At 50.1% G+C, this 20,408-nt stretch overlaps 7 protein-coding genes across 7 annotated transcripts; 5 read left to right on the plus strand and 2 right to left on the minus strand.

The window, feature by feature from the left end:
- Positions 1–610: 610 nt before the first annotated feature.
- N7473_004976 (zinc finger HIT domain-containing protein) lies at positions 611–1,689 on the minus strand (the record flags this gene model as incomplete). Its single annotated transcript, XM_057150916.1, has 3 exons — positions 611–1,049; positions 1,116–1,577; positions 1,646–1,689. 3 exons carry the CDS (start codon positions 1,687–1,689, stop codon positions 611–613), a joined length of 945 nt encoding a protein of 314 aa, XP_057011026.1.
- A 465-nt stretch (positions 1,690–2,154) lies between these two features.
- N7473_004977 (oxidoreductase, short chain dehydrogenase/reductase family) lies at positions 2,155–3,059 on the plus strand (the record flags this gene model as incomplete). Its single annotated transcript, XM_057150917.1, has 4 exons — positions 2,155–2,202; positions 2,261–2,556; positions 2,617–2,917; positions 2,970–3,059. 4 exons carry the CDS (start codon positions 2,155–2,157, stop codon positions 3,057–3,059), a joined length of 735 nt encoding a protein of 244 aa, XP_057011027.1.
- Positions 3,060–3,413: 354 nt separating this feature from the next.
- On the plus strand, positions 3,414–4,010 carry N7473_004978 (uncharacterized protein; the record flags this gene model as incomplete). Its single annotated transcript, XM_057150918.1, has 1 exon — positions 3,414–4,010. The coding sequence occupies one exon, from the start codon at positions 3,414–3,416 to the stop codon at positions 4,008–4,010; it is 597 nt and encodes a 198-aa protein (XP_057011028.1).
- Positions 4,011–4,427: 417 nt separating this feature from the next.
- N7473_004979 (putative endo-1,3(4)-beta-glucanase) lies at positions 4,428–5,708 on the plus strand (the record flags this gene model as incomplete). Its single annotated transcript, XM_057150919.1, has 1 exon — positions 4,428–5,708. One exon carries the CDS (start codon positions 4,428–4,430, stop codon positions 5,706–5,708), a length of 1,281 nt encoding a protein of 426 aa, XP_057011029.1.
- Positions 5,709–6,303: 595 nt separating this feature from the next.
- On the minus strand, positions 6,304–11,307 carry N7473_004980 (WD40 repeat domain-containing protein; the record flags this gene model as incomplete). Its single annotated transcript, XM_057150920.1, has 5 exons — positions 6,304–9,530; positions 9,592–10,364; positions 10,421–10,729; positions 10,789–10,912; positions 10,977–11,307. 5 exons carry the CDS (start codon positions 11,305–11,307, stop codon positions 6,304–6,306), a joined length of 4,764 nt encoding a protein of 1,587 aa, XP_057011030.1.
- A 2,758-nt stretch (positions 11,308–14,065) lies between these two features.
- On the plus strand, positions 14,066–15,240 carry N7473_004981 (FAD-dependent oxidoreductase; the record flags this gene model as incomplete). The annotated part of the gene is made up of 3 exons (XM_057150921.1): positions 14,066–14,097; positions 14,156–14,739; positions 14,804–15,240. 3 exons carry the CDS (start codon positions 14,066–14,068, stop codon positions 15,238–15,240), a joined length of 1,053 nt encoding a protein of 350 aa, XP_057011031.1.
- Positions 15,241–18,521: 3,281 nt separating this feature from the next.
- N7473_004982 (uncharacterized protein) lies at positions 18,522–19,113 on the plus strand (the record flags this gene model as incomplete). Its single annotated transcript, XM_057150922.1, has 2 exons — positions 18,522–18,745; positions 18,777–19,113. 2 exons carry the CDS (start codon positions 18,522–18,524, stop codon positions 19,111–19,113), a joined length of 561 nt encoding a protein of 186 aa, XP_057011032.1.
- Between the last annotated feature and the right edge of the window lie 1,295 nt (positions 19,114–20,408).

Genomic DNA, 20,408 nt, shown 5'->3' on the forward strand with positions numbered 1-20,408 from the left:
GATTAGATATTGGCCGTCGTGATTAGATTTGGGATGGTAACCTTTGGCCACCGATTCTCGATGGTTATCAGAGAGATGGATTTCGCGTCTACCACCGATATGATTTCCAACCCCATTCAACAGCCCCATGCAACACTGACAGACCATTACTAGTACCCCAAAAGAGTCATATACTCTATTCATCATATCGGATAGCACAACGAGAACGAGGTTGTACATTACTGACATCCACATCTTCTTTATCAGACACTGTTCATTCCCCATTTCCCACTTTTGCATTATGTACATACCACACTTATATCCAATCAAGACACACTCTCAAACAAATCCTGCTTCAAAACCTCCAAAACCTTGTCCTCATCCACATCCTCCAAATTTGTTCCCAACGTACCCTCCGCATCCCTATCCCCATTCCCAGCTCCCGTCCCATCCTCCTCCCCCTCCTCCCCCTCCGTAGCCTTCCCCAATTCCTCCGGACTAGCCGTACCTAGATACTCCTCTTCCAAAATAAATAGAGAGCTCTCTTTGCACGCGAGGAGTCTCTCGGGAGAATCGGGGAGTGCGTAGATGGTGGGGAATTCGAGGACTGTCCGTTCTCGTAGTGCGGAGGCTAGTTTTGTGGAGGGTGGGAGGGGGCGAGGACGGGTTTTTTGGTGGTTGTTCGGGGGCGGTGGAGGTAGAAGTAGAGATTGCGATGGGACGTTAGAGGAAGTTCTGGTTCTGGTTCTTTTTCTTTTTGTTCTGTTGGTGCCGTAGGCGTTTGGGTTGTCTCTGGGTTTGTGGAGGGACCGGTGGGCTCTGTAGTGGTGATTGTAGTTGTGGGCACTGAGGTATCGGGCGTCTCGGTGGCTGTTGGAGTCTGCTCTGTAGGGGTATTCTCCTGCACGACTTCTTTCTCTTTCTTTGAATCGGCAACAGGTCGGTCCTGCTTAGGAAGTGGGTAGGCCCGGTCATAGGCCTCGGAGATTAGGTATGTCTCCAACGCATTGCGAATAGTCTTCTCTCCAGCGGTGGAGATCCATTCCACCGTCCAGCTTAGACACTTGTGCCTAAATAACAAACCGCAAGTCAATATCACTCCATGAACGGCAAAGCAAGGCATAGAACCAACTTACTTCGGATGCCACCGTGACGTATTCTGCTTATTCCTCGACATCCCCCTCGGCGCCCGAAGAACCTTCACCAGGCCCGCCTCTGCACCACGCAGGAACCCAGCTTCGCCCTTTACCAGGCCCTGGGTAGGATGTTTTCTCTTACGCCCAGCCCCAGAAACAGCACCAGTACCAGAACTAGCATCATCCTGGCCCTCTTCACCTTGCGGGACTTGTCCACGCGCCAACTCAATCCCCCGATTTTCCACATCTCTCTCCGCACGCTCCAGCGAGCGCTCAATGCCGGTGATAAAGTTAAAGTCACGATCAAATGCAACTTCGGTGGCTAGTTCGCTTCGCTTGAGGTATGCGGCTGGATCGCGGACACCGGAACATTGAGACCAGAGCTTGTGGCGGCGTGTGCATGGGAGAGAGCAGGTGCGTGTTGAACAGCGCGGACAGCGGTATTTGGGGGGGTTGATGTGGCTGGGAGGAACGGGGGTGTTAGGTCGAGACAGATGTGGTTAAGTTTGAGGAGGGAATATTTTGCTCACCATATAGAGCAGAGCTCACTGAGGAGAGGGTCTGATTCGTCCATGTTGCTGTGTTGAAAAGTGATGCGATGCGACTTTGATTAAAGTAGAAAGTGAAGCTCCGGGAAATTTGAGCGTGGCTTATCGATAGCTGCCTCAGGCGGCGAATGATGAACGTGTAGATCCCAACCTACTAACAATAATTAACTATGTGATGGCATTGTGGAGACATAATAGGCAATCAGAAAATATGGATTGCATCAGATTACAGAGTGTATGGACATGGAGACTAAACGGAATGATATTATCATCAAAGAGTTTGTCAACATCGGGCGCCAGTATCATTCCTTCGAGATGATATCATCCGTGTGGTTGATGATCAATCCCCGCAGAGCATTTCTAAGCGTCGGTGATAGCTGAGACCCCGAGACTTTAACTCCCTCTACTTAAGTCACTACAATCCCTCAGCGTTTGATCAATATTGATTGAATTACGGGAATCCTTTTCTCAACACTTCTTCTATATTCACCATGACTTCAAAGGGACTTGCAATTATCGCTGGCGTCGGCCCCGGCACGGTATGCATTCTGGCTCCTGTCTATGTCTAAAGTAGCAATAAACTGACCAACCCCGCAGGGTGCCTCCATTGCCCGACGCTTTGCCAAATTATACTCAGTCGTACTCCTGTCTCGTTCCCCGAGTAATTTCGAACCGCTTGTCCAGGAGATTAATTCCAGTGGTGGAAAGGCCATTGGCATTAGCACCGACGTCTCGGACGCCAACAGTGTTAAATCAGCATTTGATGAGATCGAGAAGCAATTCCCAGACTCTCCGTTGGCTGCATCTATCTTCAATGCCGCTGGTGGCTTTGTGAGGAAGCCATTCCTGGAACTGACCGATGAAGAGTATTCTACGGGGCTTGACTCGCAAGCGTACGCATCACCTCTCCTTTGACAAGCACTATTCATCCCCCATGTCTAACATCATAGCAGAAAGGCCGGATTCTACTTTGCCCAGCGCTCGCTACCTCTCCTTCTAAAGGCCAGAGAATCTTCCCCCCACCCACCAACTCTCATCTTCACTGGCGCAACCGCGAGTATCAAGGGATCCGCCCAATTCGCTGCCTTTGCAAGCGGCAAGTTCGCTCTGCGTGCTTTGGCTCAATCGCTGGCTCGTGAATTTGGTCCTCAGGGTATTCATGTGTCGCATGCTATCATCGATGGTATTATCGATATTCCGCGCACGAAGCAGTGGGTTCTTCCGCATGAAGATGCTAAGCTGAGCCCTGATTCGGTAAGTTTGAAGATAGATCCGACTTGCTTGAATTGTGTACTGATTGAGTTAGATCGCGGACTCTTATTGGTATCTGCATACCCAGCCACGGACTACGTTTGCGTTTGAGTTGGATTTGCGGCCTTATATTGAGAAGTGGTAGATGAAAACTTTAACACTTTGGTAATGAGAGGCATGAGTTCAATACTAGCAGTCAAATTTATCTTGACCTCAGCAGTCTGGCCATATAAGTCTGAACACAATATAATTTTGGGGGAAGAGGAGGAAAATTTCAATCTTCTATCTACTTCGGGATTTTTTTGTGCATAGAGTAATAGTTACCGGATTGGGATGTCCGACTTCTAAGAAAGTCTAGTCTATCCATCACGCTTTCTCTATGATCTATGACTCCTGGTATCCGTCATAACTACCTGATTTCCTTGACCTGCAGAATTCTTACAGAGTTTGAATACTTCCCACTACCTTCCCCTGCTCCCCAGCCTAAATCATCACAGAGATGGCAAGCACTGGTGGGCGGCGCCAGGAACGCCTCCGGTTTCTCGCGCAAGAATACCTTGCAGCTCATCCCGGTCCAGACGAACTCGCGCCCAACGTTAGTCTGCATAACAGCCTCAGGAGATTCCTCAAGGGAGCGACTTATTCCAAAGAAATACTGGACGACCTTATCGAGAACACGGTATACAGACTAGCATCGATGCACGAGGCCGACTATCTCAGGGAGCAATTGGGGCTGGATTGTCCTTCAATCTTCGATACCAACGCTCTCGAGATAATACACAACAAGTCTTCCCACTCACAACTATTCTCGAGGACCTGGACATTACTTGTGAATCGTGAGATTATTACGAAACCGTTTAGGATCAGCCGATTCTATTCTAAGCCACTCCGGTACCTTACACTTGTCCTTGTCACCTTCGCCAGGTCTTGGGATATGATCGAGGAATGGGTAGATGTTATGGCTGCGAAGAAAAAGGGCTGGTATCGTTTCATCTATAAGGTGTGGCTGGGGAACCGAGTTGGCAGTGATGAAGCCATTGGGGTGATGGATCATGCATATGCTGCCGTAGAGGCTATAAAAAAGATCGCACATTAAGACCCAGGTTGATCATTGCTCTCTGATTGCTTGGATCTCACTTTGCTGTATTAATAAAAACATTGTTCTCGTTTCTATCCTTGATCTCTTCCAACGCTGCCAAGGCTTAACATACGGTTTTTTTAAGCGATCTCGAAAGACGATTCGAAAGACGATTCGAAAGACGATTAGAAGGAGAGGAGTTATAAGCTCCGGCTTTGAATTACTACTGCACTATAAGTACAGTACTTAATATTAGGATCCACTGGGCTATGCTACCTAATTGGGAAGGAGGCCACTGGGAAGAACTTAGTCATTTATTTGCTGAGTCAGCGCATAACGTCATGCACCTTGAGCTTCCCGACCTCACTAGCCCTGGTTCCCAAGTACACGAAGCTTTTCAACATCCCAATCGCAGCACAATCGAGAAGTGCTGCCATGGCCCTCGACGATGCCTCGCCGCAGGCAGAGGCCTACCCTGACAACCATGGCCGAGCCAACCCCCAAGCCGAACAATCCCTAGGTCCAAACCCCGCAATGGCTGGCAACTTCCACTTGCAGGTTAGGCCAGAGCTAGTGGTGAGGCCTGATCTGTTTACAATGACGTTCGGATTCTTCGGTCGCAGGAATTGGCAGCGAAATGTGGCATACACGATGATGGAGCGCGTGGAGAACTCATGGCTTCTGACGGGGCGCCCTCTCACACAGGACGAGTTGGACGCGTTCACTACCTATTCGACGAGGACCCTGTACTACCGGCGCATGGGTGTACCTATCTCGTCTTTCTTGGGAACGGCATATCTGTATTACAGAGTCCGTAAGGACGCGGGTCTACCATCGAATGCCAGTCCGGCCTCGGTTTATGATTACCTTCGCAATATAGCTCGGGGCGATAAAGCCGGGTTCCGGTCTTTGGTCGCTGCATCCGCTTTCAAGATGCTATTCATCACGACAACCGGCGCGATTCTGTCTGGATTCGCTGCCCTATACTCAGAGACTACAAACGTGATCGTGGATCCCCGATTGAGAGGCTTTGTGGAGGACATGAGAGGCCAAAAGCCCGAGGAGGTGCGACAGCGCAAGCTCAAAGCTGCTAGTGAACGAATTCGTCGTATGCGCGGTGGTGAGAAGGATATTGAGGGTTACATTGTTGAGGAACTTCAACATCCTGGTTCCCACCCGGAGCAGAATGATCAAGACTCCTACGCGTACGAGAACTCAGCGACAACGCCTTCTAGTAGCGACATGTCATACAGCACCTCTCAAAATGACCAGCAGACTAGCTCGGCTGGTCAACAGCGCCCTGTGGCGGAAGCTCCACGCAAGTCGTGGGGTTATGGGGGCCAGGCCCCATCCCGGCAGGGAGAATCGTCCAAGGAGTCTGATTTCTTCTTCGGCGGCAAGGACGACGATGCGAGCCCCACGGCTCCCGAATACCGGTACACGAACCCCGATGGCTCGCCCACCAGTGCCTGGGACCGCCTGCGTCAACAAAGCGGACAACGTCCCCGGGCTCCCCCGCCTCAGCAGCCCAGGCCGCAATGGGGCCAGGAACAGGATTCTCCCAATTCACCAACTTATACCCCTGCCGGTGATCGAGATCCATATGAATCCAGCAGAAACCGCGAAAAGGAGCAAGCACAGGCTGATTTCGATCGCATGATGGAAGCGGAGCGAAATGCCTCTACCAGTGGATCGCCTCAGAACCGGGACTGGTGATTATGACCTTTCCAAATAGCTATCTACGCTGTCTCCCATGTACAATAAACATCTATCTACAAATTCTAGCGCCGAGCATTGACTCGCTACTCTGAAGATTCTGAGACGAGGAACACCGGACACCTTCATAAGCCTTTGCAGGCAGATTGATTTAGATACGAAAGCCCAATTTGACAAAGAAACCCAGGCAAAAGCGGCTGAGCCATGAATATGGTGTGCAGTCTTGATAGGGGGAGGTAGGCTTAGGATTGACCAAGGATGTTGGCCTAATGTATACGGCCAATGTGATGTGAGAGATTGTTGCAAATTTCAAGAAAAAGAATGCTGTAGAAACAAAAGACTAGAAAGTTCCAAGGGAGATCGTAATATGAGGGCGAGGGAAAGGGTATAAAGAGCAAGAAGAGGACAAGGTGAGTATGGGAAGCAAAACTTTGAAGTTCGCTAATATCAAGAACGTTATCAGTATCATGGAGCAAAACGAAGTATGGGAAGAACTAATGGACATGAGCGAGGGTGATGAATAATAACTCCAAAAGATGACAGAGTAAATCAAACCAAGTAAACAGATATGGATGGAAAGTGGCCGAGACGATTCTTAGAAACCATTGCTCTGACCATGCGACAATGGCACGTCATTATACGGCCATTCAGCCTCAGTGTTTCCCCACGGTTCCACACTGCGGCTATTGCTCCGCATCCGAGTCAAACTGCGCAGCTTATTCGCAAAGCTCTCATTCGAGCTCCGATTCCGCCGGTGCTCGAACGACATCCTTCGGCTCGCATTCTGATGAGTGTTCGGCCCACTCAAAGCCGGAGCAGCGGTCATAGCACGGGGAAGCAGACGACCCATGTTTACGTGGTCGATGGCAATGTCAATCGTGGCAGAAGATTCCCGGGGCGAAGTTGGGTCAGTGGAAAGTGGGATTGGGGGTGGAGGCGGGGGTGTGTTGAGATGCTGTAACTCCGGGAGGATAGGTGGTGGAGGGGGAGGTGGAATCATCTCAACTTGGACGCCTGAGGGTCTTCGTTGTATTGCGTTCTCGATTGTCTCCTCGATACTGATCGTGACGTGGGGGGATGTACCCGAGACATAACCGCCGGAGCTGGTGCGTCGGTGGCCCATGTTTCGACTCCGGCTGCTGGAGCGGCTGCGTGGGAGATGGGGGTTGAATCGTGGGTGCATGGGAATATCAGATGGGACCGAGGCGTTGTTGGCTTGGGCCTCTGCTACGGGGACAGACATGGAGCGTGGGATTCTCTCGGCCTCATTTTGATAACCTGAATACCGGGCGTCGGAGAGAAGAATGCCGTTCGAGTAATCCGTTGGGATAGTTGGAACTGAGGGAGGTCGTTCCACTTCATGCCCATTGGCACCATACTTTGGGTGTCTCATCGCTCGAGGAGTCGCAGGTAGTCCTAGAGGAACACCTGATCGAGAGGAGCTAGAGTCGGATCCGCTCTGGTATTCCGGGGAGTTCTTGCTAGGAGGAATCTTGTTTCGAGATGGCGCCCTTGGGAAGAACGATCCAGAGACTTGGGGCGGACTATCCACTGGGCTTCGCGCATTGTATAGTTCGCCCGGGAACGGAATATTCGGGGCAGACGGGTTGCGAGCTAGAGAAAGACGCCGGGCCTCGAGTTCAGCAGCTGCGAGCTCTCTTCTCTTTTTCTCAGCCAGGCTGACAAACGGTGTTGTCGGAGATACCAACTCTTGGGCATCATCAGAAACTGGCTCCGGCTTGTAGGTGTTCCCATTGAGGAACAAATCCTCCTGACCAAAGACCTTGGCACTCAATTGCTCATGTCCGCCTGACTGGGCAGGAATCTCTGGCTCGGGGGCTTGTCGAACTTCGGGAACACTGTAAGATGGCATGTGTCGGGTCTCTGGAGATTCATCTCGCTTCGAGCTTGCTCCTCGCTCTACTCGGCGACGACTAGCACTCCGGTGACGCGAGCGCAAGCGTCGGTCTCCAGAAACAAGCCGGAGTGGATCCTCTGCATCATCTGCTCTAAGGACGCCCTGAGCTGGCAGAGACATGGGCAATGGTGAAGACGGTGATCGAGCGGCAGATCCTGTGCGGTCAACGCTGCGACCCCGAGAAGAGGCGTCCTGGAAGCGGTTTGCTTTGTGTCGACTGGACGAACGCTGACGGCTTCGCGACCCATCCTTTCTCATCTTGCTTCCGCTTCTGGCACGAGATGATCCCTTCTTGCGTGATTCTCGTGGCTTCTCAGAGTCTCCAGTGTGGTATCGAGCTAGTTCCTCGGGTGACATGGGTACTGGTGACGAAGGCGAACGCTTAGCGGGCTGAATGTATCGTCGCTCATTTCGGCCACGAGTTTCCTGAGATACCTCGCGGGATTGATGAACACGAGATCCTTGTTGACTACTGGTGTCGTCCGTATTCCGCCGACCGCGGCCAGGGGTACGACGGCCATTTTGTTTTCTGGCATGATAGTTTGCCTCATCGAGACTGCTGATATACTGGTCGATACTGCGGACACTCGGGCTCTTGGCGGAGGTGTAGCTGTTCAGGGTTGAAGTCGTACTCTTGCCGCTAGGTAATAGTCCCTGGGAGTCAAGCGGAGCCTCTTCTGCTTGAACTAGGTCAAGCTGTAGTCCATTTGGCTTTCGATCCCTTGACCCATTCCGGATGTCAGAATGCTCTCTGAGTGCATCAATGAAGCCCGGCGCTGGAGATGGTAGTCCCTTGAGGGAAGCAAAATGATCCGGAGCCTGAACGGCTGTCTGAGGACTTGGCTTCATGGAATTACTCTCCGAGGAGGGGTTATATCGTGCCGAAGACAAGGTCAATAAGCCACCATCTGAGGGCCGTTCATCCTGGCTGTGCTCATGTCCACTCGTGTCGTCATTCTCGGACGTCGAACCATAATTGCTTGTGTTGTAGGAGTGGTTTCGTGAGAATGCTGGAGGGTGGACATCTACCGGGGTCTCTCCAATAGAGGGTAGGCGACGACGATTGAAGGCGGGGGTGTTTGTTCGAGAAGTCATCGCCTGGCTGAGACTTTGGATATTGTTGAGTTTGTACGATCCAAAGCCACCGGGAGACATGGCTGAATCAGGAACGGCGGACTCGGCGATTGGAGTAACACCAGGCGCGTTAGTTGGCGTACGATCGTCTGATTTTAAGCCAGGGAATCGGTAACGCTGATTCGGTTGATGATCGAAGGATGTAATGAGTTTTAGCGCGGGGGTCTTTCCAGCTGGGCGTTGAGCTGATCCAGACTTTGGCCGGTTTGGAGGAGGTATCAGACTGGGGCCGAGGGGTTGTGTGGGCTCTGGAGATGCCAATGGTGACTTTCCTCGAATCATTTCTGCGAATGATGCAGCCTGCTGGGCGGCTGGTGAAGTCCAAGGCTCAGTCGGTTCAGCCCCGGTGCACATGAAACAGCGGATGGCGAGCTGTTGCTGAGAATGAGAGACCACATATTCTCCCCAGCGACGAACGAGATATGACTGGCGCTGCCAATCTGTTGGCATCAGAAGACAGGTCATGAGGATAGCCTCCATGAAATGATTTCGAGAAACGTAGACCTCAATTGCATCATTACAATCCCCAATTCCAAGGAGAATGGAAGCCGCAGTGTGAATGTCTCCAATCTCGAGCAATTTTTGCACAAAAGCCTGTCCGACCTTGTTCGCCTGTGTCTGCCCGCTCATCTGGCTCAGCGCCAATATCATCCAATCTGCTATTGTCACTTGGCCAGGTCCCAGCATTGCTGCCATTTGATCAGAGTCATTATCATTCAACCATCGGGTGAGTAAAATAGCGCTCTGGCTTCCTTCCTTGTGACGGCTCACTAAGAAATTTGTTAGCGGATATGAACACAAGGGCAAGTTAACAAGTTAGTAAAGACATACGCTCGTCTCTTAACAAATCTTGAATATCACCGTCCCACCCAAACACCACACTGAGCATCTGCTGTCGTAAATCATCTGGGGTAAGATGCGTCTCGTCAAGAGGCGGTGTCTGTCTATATGGTACATCGTTTAATCGCGCACGGGTAAATGGAAAGAGATCGACAATGTTTCGTTCAGCGGGACTCAAGTGGACTTCGTTTCGAAGTCGAGACCCAGCCCGGGAGCTTTTCGCCGACGACATGGAAATGGAAGATGCATAAGCGTATGAAGCCGAAGGTTGTGGGGTATCCTGGCCACTCATAGAAAATGACGTTCCACTCTGGGCAGATCGACTCGGTGGTGAAAATGGCCGGTCCATCTTGTACTTTCCAGAGGAAGCTTTTGAGCTAACAGATTCCGTCCGACTTCTTGAAGATGCGGGGCTGATAAGATCTGCCCTTGCTTGCTTCGCACTTTCTACACCATTCGTGTCAAATGGCGTCCGTCTTCCGGCTCCCTTTTCGCGAATGTCGGGGGGATCCTGCAGGCGACGTGGGGACATTGTTCTTGATCGACTTCCTTCAGATGCCGTCGACCGTGAAGCAACCGCAAGATGTTGAACGTTGGCAACCATGGCTGGAGATTCCAAGTCATACTGTTGTACTGTATCCTGAGGGCCGAGTGTGAAAAGTGTTGCCGTAGGACCGTAGCTCGCGATGCCTCGCACACCCTGTATCGTAGGGATTGGCTCGTAGGTTACGTGCTTCGTTCGAACATCCCATGACCATGTTTCCCTGTAAACATCGAATTAGCAAATTTTAGTCGCATCTCTACAAGTTCGATCACCTACCCATCAAGATACTGCACAATCCTTCCATTCTTCGACCAAGCCATCCACTTTGGATCTGAAGACGTCGAATCGGATCTTTTCAGCACTCGAATAACTCGTGGTGACTCTTTTCCTGGCGGTTTCGCTACGCTCCAAACTCGCAGATCACCATCGGAAGCCTGTGTTGCTAACATGTCCGATTTCTGCTTCGATGACGAGGCATGCCATGCTATGGAAAGGATGGGCGATGGCCCACGGGAAGTAGTCAATGTATGAAGGATGGTAAATTGAGGAAGAAGGTTAGCGATCAAAATTGATCCATTCTGGTAACTGTAGAATGTAATTAGTTCTGTTGTCATGCTATTATCCAATCGCGGGCTTAGACCTACCCAATCGCATATGTGCGACAGTCTGTTGCTGGCGCAAGAGCTGTAATTGGATCGAAAATTGTGCGCGCTGAAATATGCTCTGATGTTGGAGGTTCAAAAAGAATTACTTCACCCTTGCCGTTGCCTAGATAATAGCTCCGTCAGTGATCCACACGAAGCTCGAGGCCTTGCCGATTATTCCTGCGTACCAAATGCAACGTTTCCATTGCGCATCCACGATGCGACTCTCAAATGCTCGAATGATGCAAATCGCGCGATCTCGGTACCCGTAAAAATATCCCAGACTATTGCAGTTTGGCCCACGTCGTAGCTGACAACCAGCCTTCCCGCACCGCGCTCGCTCACATTATCCACTGATATGAACTCGATATTATCCTGGTGGCTGGTAAAGCGACGTTCCACCGCCAGAGTATCATGGTGCAAGCATAGGATCACGGAACCCTGGGCATAGAGGAATAATGATGCTGTGGAGGCGCAAGGCTCGAAGCGGGACTCCGTCACCTGCGACTGCGGTGCCATTGCTTTGAGGGTCTTCGAAGGTCGCGATTCTGGCACCAAATTCCTGTTCCACATCATGTTAGCTGAAATTGTGTCTGCGTTTCTCTACACAATAAAATTTGTCTTGTCGAGGCTGGAATTGGAGTGGTGGGCCAAGGCGACGCTTTCTCCGCAGCGCTGGCTTGCCGGATCTCGCGTCTCCACGACCAGCTAAGATACTTTGGGAGGTATCCACGGGGATTACCAGAACCAGAAATAAGGTAAAGAGAGAAAATGGTCACTGACCTAACTAACTTGAACCAGGCAGGAGGTTACTAATCGGTTCACGACCCTAAGTACCGCTCAAGGCGCAGGAAAGCAAGGCGACAGGGTAGCGCCAGGCATTTGGGATGGGGAAACTCCGAGAGGTTAGTGCCTTACAGGCTAGCCAGCAAAGCGATGCAGCGTGGCTGGCAATGAAGCGACGCAATATGCAGGCCTGGGTTTATAATTGCAAGTATTCGACAGACTGGTCCGGGTACACCGTATGCGGGTTGGCGAGACTGGCGCAGTCGACTTGCGGACCGATCGGAGGGTTGTTGAATATTAGATGTGGGAGAAGGTGCAGCACGAAAATATCAGAGACGCAGAAAGATGACAGGGATGGTGTATTTTGGGAGGAAAAAGGGCTCGCTTGTCCACGTTCATCACATCCCAATGCTCTAGCGTGGTGGAGGGGCTTGAGTTTGTGACAGGACGCGGGGTGTGGGTAGGAGCAGGGGTGGATGTGAAGGGGCCCGCGGCACCATATGTATATCTATACACGATATATAAAAGCTGGCGCTACCCTGTTCTCCCTACCGGAGTCAAGTGCATATCCCATATCCTGGCTAGGACAGGGGCAGAAACGGTCTAGTAGTCTACTGGCTGAGAGCAAGCAAGTCGCAGGATCTCAGAAAAGGAGAGGGGCGCAGAGAGGCGATCAGCATTTTGATCCATGGAGCAATCGGGGTTGACGCCGGGCCAGCAGAAGGCAAAAGCAGCAGGGCGCTTCATTTCACGACCGACCATACAGTGTGCCGAGAGGGAGTGAGCAATTACTCCACCGCCCCGTGTTCCCATAGTCCCAGGATCGGAGACAAGCAGAGCATCACATCATTAGCGGAGACGGTGAGATCGAGCCTTTTTGGTGGCTGGGGGAGGCGTGGCTCTGGTCGTGCGGGCTTGCACCAACGAGCATGCAGAAGCGCGGCCGTAGAAGAAGTTACGGGCTTAGATCGATGCAGGAGGCTCCCGAATCACAGACGGAAAATCATCATCATCCTCAAGGCTCGTCAAATAAATGTGGGTCTCTGCTAGACGAGCGCATCTGGAGAAGAAATAAAAGAGAGTAAAGCGGAGAAACTGGTTGTCGATCCATGGTCGACTTGTCCGTGGTCTATCTAAGATTCGTTAGTATACAGAAGTCGTGGTGGTATCGATCATAAGTTAACCAGAAGTACCCGAAAACTGCAACTCTCCAAGTTTCAATTCCAGGAATGGGATGGGCTATCCGTGACCCGCAAGGAAAAGGCGTTAGAAAGTGACTTGCTTCCAGCCTTCCACGAGGGTCCTTTGGCCGAGGGCTGCAGGAAACCGTGAACGGTCGAGTCACAAAGCATGCTGTGTTCTGAGACACGATGTGATGGGGATCCGTGCAGGTCTGCAGGAGTGTCAATCTGCACCTTCGTCACCTCACCTGCCAATCAGATCTCGTCACTGCTGATCCCTCGGCGCCTCCAGCACATCGGTGCAGCCAATCAGATCCCAGAAGTGCAAGATATCACAGTCCGACCGGGACAGTAGGGGAGAATAGGGAAGGAGAAGTAGTAAGGTAATGGTCCCTGATGAGGCAAGCTGGTGAGCCTATAGGAGAGCCTGAAAGGCCATGAGAGAACGGAGAATTAGTCTACCGTTCGAGTCTCCGAGTTTCATATTTGTTTCTGTTGTTGTATTGGTCAATCTCCAAATTGCTTCTGTTTTTCTTTTTTGTTCTCCGGGGATCGCATGGAAAGCTCTCCGAATCCGGATCTCTTTGAAAGATATGTGATGTGACTTGTGGGTGCTTCAAGCTGGGAAGTGACTTTTCATGCACCCGAAGCACATAGATCGGGCGTTCGCTCGCAGGAGCTTGGGCCCCTGTGATAGCATCGACCGACGGACAGGATTGGGATGGAGAGGTTTCCAATCGAGCTTGTATGACGGCAATGACCGGATAATGGAGCTGCACAAACGATGGATCGTGCTGTAGGAGATGTGATGCTCATCCGAAAAGGTGAGGAGCATCACGAGGGTGAAGACTGAAGTGGAAGAAGAATCCGAACAACGGGCCGGCGGTCGGCGAAGTTGCAGTTGGACCGAGCAGCACAACCTGCAGATGATCAACACCTGGAAGGTTGCCTATATAGTTTTGAGCTATGTAGCTTTGGTTACACTCAGATTTAGTTACCTTATTTTTTGTAAGCTACGAGGAAATCGATTCAGCCTCCACAACCAACTTTGGTCTCTTTACGAGTTACCTGACAAGCCTCTACCAAACTTGGTTATCTCAAGCGATCATGTCCCACCACAGCCACACTCGCAGATGCCGCTTATCATCTGATCGCGGGGTCTTGTCAGTTCCCCAGTCACAATCTTGACTCAACTCGGTGCAGCAGAGCCTCATTCCGATCCATCATCCTTAAAAGGGCTGAAGGGCTCTCGAGATTTTACAATCCACTTTTGTTGGGAGTCTTCATCGTCCTTGCAACAATTATCCATCATGGCCAGCCTGGAAACTATCGTGGTGATAGGGTGAGCGCATTACCTCGGCACCAGCGATAGAAGTCTCAACGACTGACAATCTGAATAGCGCAGGTGTAATTGGCCTCTCAACTGCCCTGTCCATCCAGGAGCATCTGAGTAGCACGCAATCCGTGCTTCTGGTAGCCCGAGACTTTCCCTCGGACACCTCCATCAACTACGCCTCACCATGGGCAGGAGCGCACTATCGTCCGGTGCCAGGATCCTCGCCCCAGGCACTGCGAGAAGCCAACCAAGCACTGCGGACATTCAACTACCTCAAGCAAATTGCCGCTGACGAACCAGCGGCTGGCATCAACTTCGTGAAAGGCATTGAGCACCTGGAAGCACCGCCGCCAGAATACCTGGATAAGCCGAGCGTGCAGAATGTCTACCATTTTGAAGATTTCCGTTCTTTAACAACCGATGAAATCCCCGCTGGTGTGAAATGGGGAGTCGAATATGGCACATATGTGATCAACTCTCCTGTATATTGCGCACACATGCTGCGCAAGTTCATCGTGAAGGGTGGCAGAACCCAGCAATACACCCTCGTGAATATCAAAGAGGCGTTTGCGCTCGCCGACAATGTCAAGACGGTGGTGAACTGCTCCGGGACTGGCTTCGCGGACCCAAAGTCCTTCATCATCAGAGGTGAGTTTATCTTTGTCCCGTTATCTACTCGCACTATTAGACCATTACTAAACTCCAAACCAAGGCCAAACTTGTCTGGTTCGCAACCCTGTCTCCGCAACAATCACCCGCCAGAACGAAGACGGAACATGGTCCTTCTGCATCCCGCGCCCGCTAGACGGTGGCACCGTCATCGGCGGAACCAAGCAACCCCACGACTGGGACCCGAACCCGTCCCCCGAAATCAGAGCCCAACTCCTCAGCAACGCCTCGAAATGGTTCCCCTTCACCGCCGAAAGCAAGGGCCAGTTCGACGTCGTTCGAGACATCGTGGGGCGCCGACCCGCCCGTGAAGGCGGGATGCGGATCGAAGTGGAGCAAGTCGAGGACAGCAAGAGCATTGTGCACGCCTATGGCGCTGGTGGACGTGGATTCGAACTGTCGCGGGGTGTTGCGGAGGATGCGACGGCGTTGATGCTGGAGAGTGGACTCTTGCGGGTCCAAGCCAAAGCAACTTTGTAGATAATTGCATTAGCATTGGTAGCATTTGCGCCTTGTGGATATTTTGTTTGTATGGTTATACCCCACTACTTCTATATATACTCTCCGACCTCACTTGGGTGGGAAAATGGTGTACATCCCTTAAAGTGTCCAGAAAGATTTCCTGGGGCATCGATTTACTATGGAAGTGGTCCGTGCAGGATATTTGTCCATACAAAGTGGGCCACCCCTGCGGTGACAGCCAACATGGCTGTTGACGTATGTAGTAAACAAATCGAACAGTGTACTAAGTGAAACATGAAAATCGGATAGACCGAAGATTTGTAGAAAGATGAGTAGAATGACCTGTAAAAAGATATGTACAGTATGTAAGAAAACAATCCTCACAAACAAGTGCGAGAGCTGCTCCATTTAGGCCAAGACTAGTCGCACGACAACTTGTGCTTTCACATGATACACTACACGCCTTGCGAATATGATGGGAAATAAGCATATCTGGATCCTCGATATCCAGACCAGAGAAACGGTTTGCTATGTGAATAAATGTACTTCACCGTTCTCTTTTGTGAAAGATCTTTCTAGTGTCTTTTGAAAAGTCCATTTAAATAGTTTACGTTGTACGACCATGTTTTGGGGCGCCAGCTGATGCTGCAAGAAAAAGACATCGAGGAATTCCTGAGCTTGCGTGCCAGATTGCAACAGATTCAGAAACCTCAGGAAGCTCCTCATAGTCTGAACCGGACCTCACTCCTGCCAGGAGAGCTGAGCAAGATAATCATGCGCGAGTACTTCGATTGCTGGCATAGCACTATTTCAGGAGACCTTGTGAAGCTCCTGAGCGTGGTTTGATGTCATGACTGTGATCGAGATATTGGCCATGGATCAGTTTGTGACGGATCTCCAAATCCTCATCTTGCAGCAAAAGATATCAATATAAAGGTGGAAAAACTATGTTACTCGCCTAATCTCCTATCCAAGAACTCAATACCCAGATCATCCAGACAAAAAGCCCAATCCACCTCCTCTTGGTGCTCATCTGGAGGCCGGATAACGATTTCGACCATATTCACCTTTTCCCCCAAGATCCTCGAAACATTGTAAAATTATAGTACTGCATATCCTGATAACCCCCTTCAGTATAAGCAATCCAAGCGTTGTACACATTTTGGGCTTCCGAGTCATGTATCTCCCATGCAAAAATTTCCAATACTAGTCCGCGCGGCACTTCTCCAAGCGGTTTAACACGGAAGCCATTCAAATTGAAATATTCCGAATGACCTGCGCTATGTAGTTTGGTTGTGTCGGCTACCCAGCGTGAGCGTGCTTTATGACCAGTCCTGGTGCCGGCACCGAATAGCGCATTTGGCTGGGAGGAAGCACAATCTGCGTCGTGTATTGAGATAGAGCCTAGAGATGCCGCTGCCATGGTGTTTACGGTGGTAAAACCGCTGAAATTTAAGTATGAATAAGTGGATATGGCTCCGGTTCCGGTCATCACATGAGTTGGCACATCGTCAAACTGGAAACCTGGTTAGATCTGACCGGGGGTTTTGAGGGGACTGATATGGTTTACATGGAGAGTAGTACCGAATCCTTGACTGTTTTCAACAAGTAGGCTCTCTTGGGTAGCATCACCGGCGATATCATCGCTCAGGGCCTCTTGGATGTCCTTTGCTTGGGTATATTGAAGGGGTAGAGGTAACCCCGCTAAAGCTAGATGCATTAAGATTGCCATAGTGAGAGGAAGTTGATGGACAGAAGAGCCACAATGTGTGAGTCCCCCTTCTGGCATTTTTATACGTTGCCTTTAGCCTTAACAATCATGGCGGTCCGATCGTCCGATGACCCTAGTCCTCGCCCACCGCTAATCATAATTGCTTGTTTTCAGGATATCATTGTGGGGTACTTATCCTGCCCTTTCCTAGAATCTGGATCAAGTTAGATCCCAATCACTAGTATGGTTTCTACCAGTTGGGAACCTGGCCTCAATGCAACCCCACTGGATCAATTAGGGAAAAGAAGCAGGATAATAAAGGACCAAGCAAGACCTGCCTAAACGATTTCTCCCCGCGAGAGATTCCTCTCACGAAGATTTTATACAATGAACCGGCTCTAGTCATTTCATTTTGCCAAGGTGAAGATTTCCTGCTCATCGGATCGGCGAATGGGTGCATCTATAATCTCGACCTATCGACAGAGCAGGTCGAAACACTTGCAAGGGTCGATAGCATCGGAGTCTCGCGAGAGAAGGTAGCACGATCGTTTTTGGTAGTGCGAATGGAGAGATCTATTTATTAAACACTCAATCCTAGTAAGGTGGACCCTATCTCTAACTGTATATAAAGCACGAATATAGAATTTCTCACAAGATATCCCAGTGGCCCTCTGCAATCCGTTACAGGCCACGAGTCACTAGTGCGGTGTTTGAAATTCCTCGACGAATATACCCTGATATCTGGGGACGCGAGACGGTACGCTACGAACCTGGGAAATAGCATCTGGCTCTCTTAGCTCAAAGGCTGAGTTTATTTGCTACATCAGTGAAATCCGAGGTCTGAAAGCTCACGGCAACACGGTAGTCTCTGGCAGCTATGACACCCAGGTTCGCGCTTGGAATTCTCTGACAGGTGAATGCCTTAAAACTCTACGCGGCCATCGGGGCAGCATCCATAGCGTGGAATATGATGGAGGGGTCGCCACGAGTATCGAGGACCGCGATATTCGGGTGTGGGATCCCAATACTGGGTATGTCGCTTATCCGAATTTCCCGAGTTGAAAGTGGTCTAAGAATTGACAAAATGTCTTATAATTTGACAGATCCTACGTTGCTATCCTCTAAGGCTATGGGGCGCAGGGAGTACGCGTCTCACTCCTCCATCTAGCGAGCGACTTGCTCATCGCTGGCGGCGCTGACGGTTCCATAAGACGTGGGGCCTGACTTTAATGGATTCAGAACCACGTGAGCTATCCGCGGCAGATAGTACTGGAATATCGGCTATGAGCGTCGAAGGAAGCCTTATTGTCAGCGGTAGCAATACTGGTGTACTGAGAGTGATCGACCGTTACTCTGAGACTACGGTCACGAGCTGGACGCTCGAGGGCGAGAGAATTGCAGTATTTCAGGTGGGACTTACAGCTAGGCATAGTCCAGTAGCCGTGTATCGGAAAGATGAGAGTATCTTAGTCACAATTTTGTAGATCAAAGTTGTATGAAATTTCTATCAACCAAGTACGCCAGATTTGGTATCTACACAATTGTGATTCGTTATATTAGACGTACATTAGCTTTGCAACTGCTTTATATGGGATCACCCTGCTGCCATGACCTCTCTCCGCAAGACGACTCAAGCCAGCCAAGCCAAGGTCTACTCACCTCTGTCATCGAGAACGAGCAGGCTATCCGGAAACAGTTTCAACGGATGGATGATCTAGACAAAGAGATGACTAAAATGGTAGAAAATTTGGACAACAAACACTTCTCCATAGAAAATCCAGATTGGAATTTTTTCGCGGAATATTTCCAAGAGTCAGGCCGAAAAACCACAGAGATGACACAGGTGTGTACCGGGATGGCAAATTTTTTTCAAAGACCGCACCGTTCACAACACCACTAAGCTCTATAAAGTTCTGTCAGAACTCGATGATAGCGAGTTACAGCGGGCTTATGATTCCTTGAAGCGGCACTCAACCTGGCAGATGCGACATGAGCTGGCTCAGAACCATGAGCGCAGCCGCGAACTCCAGGACAGAGATTCGGTCGGAAATTCTCAAACCTCATCGACGACCAAACAAGGCGAGAGAGCTTGTGATTGCTTGCCGGGCTCTTCGTGCTCTTGTGACCGGCTCGTCGAGCTTTCCGCAAAGATGGACAAGATCAATGAGAAACTTGGCTAGATTTTCCATCCCATGATGCGGCCAATATCTCGAAGATGAGTGTCGATAATACCGCAAAGCCAACTGTGGGTTTTTGGAAGAGAATTTAAAACGTTCAGCTCAGCTTTGATAATAAATTGGAATCGGGGCTGTTGAAGTGATCAGATCATGATACGATCGGTGAATTTTGTCGTTCATTTTGCTTTTCCCAACTTGGACGATTCATTTATTGATCAGGAGGATGGTTTGCTTTGGCGTGGATGATTTGCATACAACATTCATACTTAACAATGTTGGCTTGTGATTCATAACTTACGCTGAAGTTTGTTCTTCTTGCCTGAATAATCATTCTTCGGTCTCTTCCTGCTCGCAGACATGATATATACTCTACGGTTGACAAAGCCAAGCAACGAAATAAGCAGAAGATGCCTACAGTGGGGTTCCATAAGCTTGAAACTCATCTTTGCAGTCACGAGTCAAACTATAGACCACATAAACGGTATTTATGCCATCGAGAAAAACAGTCAGGAAGACCATTCAAATAAGAGTGATCGAAGCAAGTCTGAATTATCCGTTTCCTTTATTTCTAGATTGAGACTTGTGAACTGCCACTGCATATGGTCGAAAGTGGCTGAGAAACCAAAGCTTGTTACATCTAGACTATGAGACACCTGTCACTAAAAACACACTAGCTGTCTTCATTCCCCTGATCAAGACTTGCTTTCCTTAAACCTTGATCAATGATTCATGTAAGGTTCATTTGTCGTTCCTCACGCCAAATAGGAACCAGCCGCCTATAACTGCTATGATGCCAACTGGCGGAGTTGCTAGCAGAGAGACTCATGTGTAAAGTAATTTGCCATTTTCCATAAGGCTTCACGAGGTAGATTTGAACAATCCTACCTTGACGCAAATGCTACTCTCACAACTATGAAATGAATGACATTGGAAATATCATTCATTGCTCCCGTACATATTGGAAAAGCTGCTGAAGTGGAATGAAAAAGCGAAGGCACTACCAACAATTCCAAACCGAACCACCGTGTTTGAGCGCTGTTTGCTTTCCTTCGCAAAGGTACGCGAGCTCAGCCTCACCTCACCTGAGGCTTGCTAGGTAATTGTCAGCATGGTGTGATTCTCGGAAATAATTATTACCACTTGTCACTGGCATCCTAGGCTTTCCTAATGGACAACATCCTGAATTCCGTACATACCCTCTGATTCGTGCAACTCACCTGCCGTCTATACCGGAAGCGGATAAGGCCCTCCAGGGTCCGTCTAGTATGATTAACTACCCGGAGCAGGCTGTGTGGGTT

Source organism: Penicillium subrubescens (assembly GCF_028828155.1).
Source record: "Penicillium subrubescens strain IBT 31985 chromosome Unknown utg000003l_segment0_segment0, whole genome shotgun sequence".
Lineage (NCBI taxonomy): Eukaryota > Fungi > Ascomycota > Eurotiomycetes > Eurotiales > Aspergillaceae > Penicillium > Penicillium subrubescens.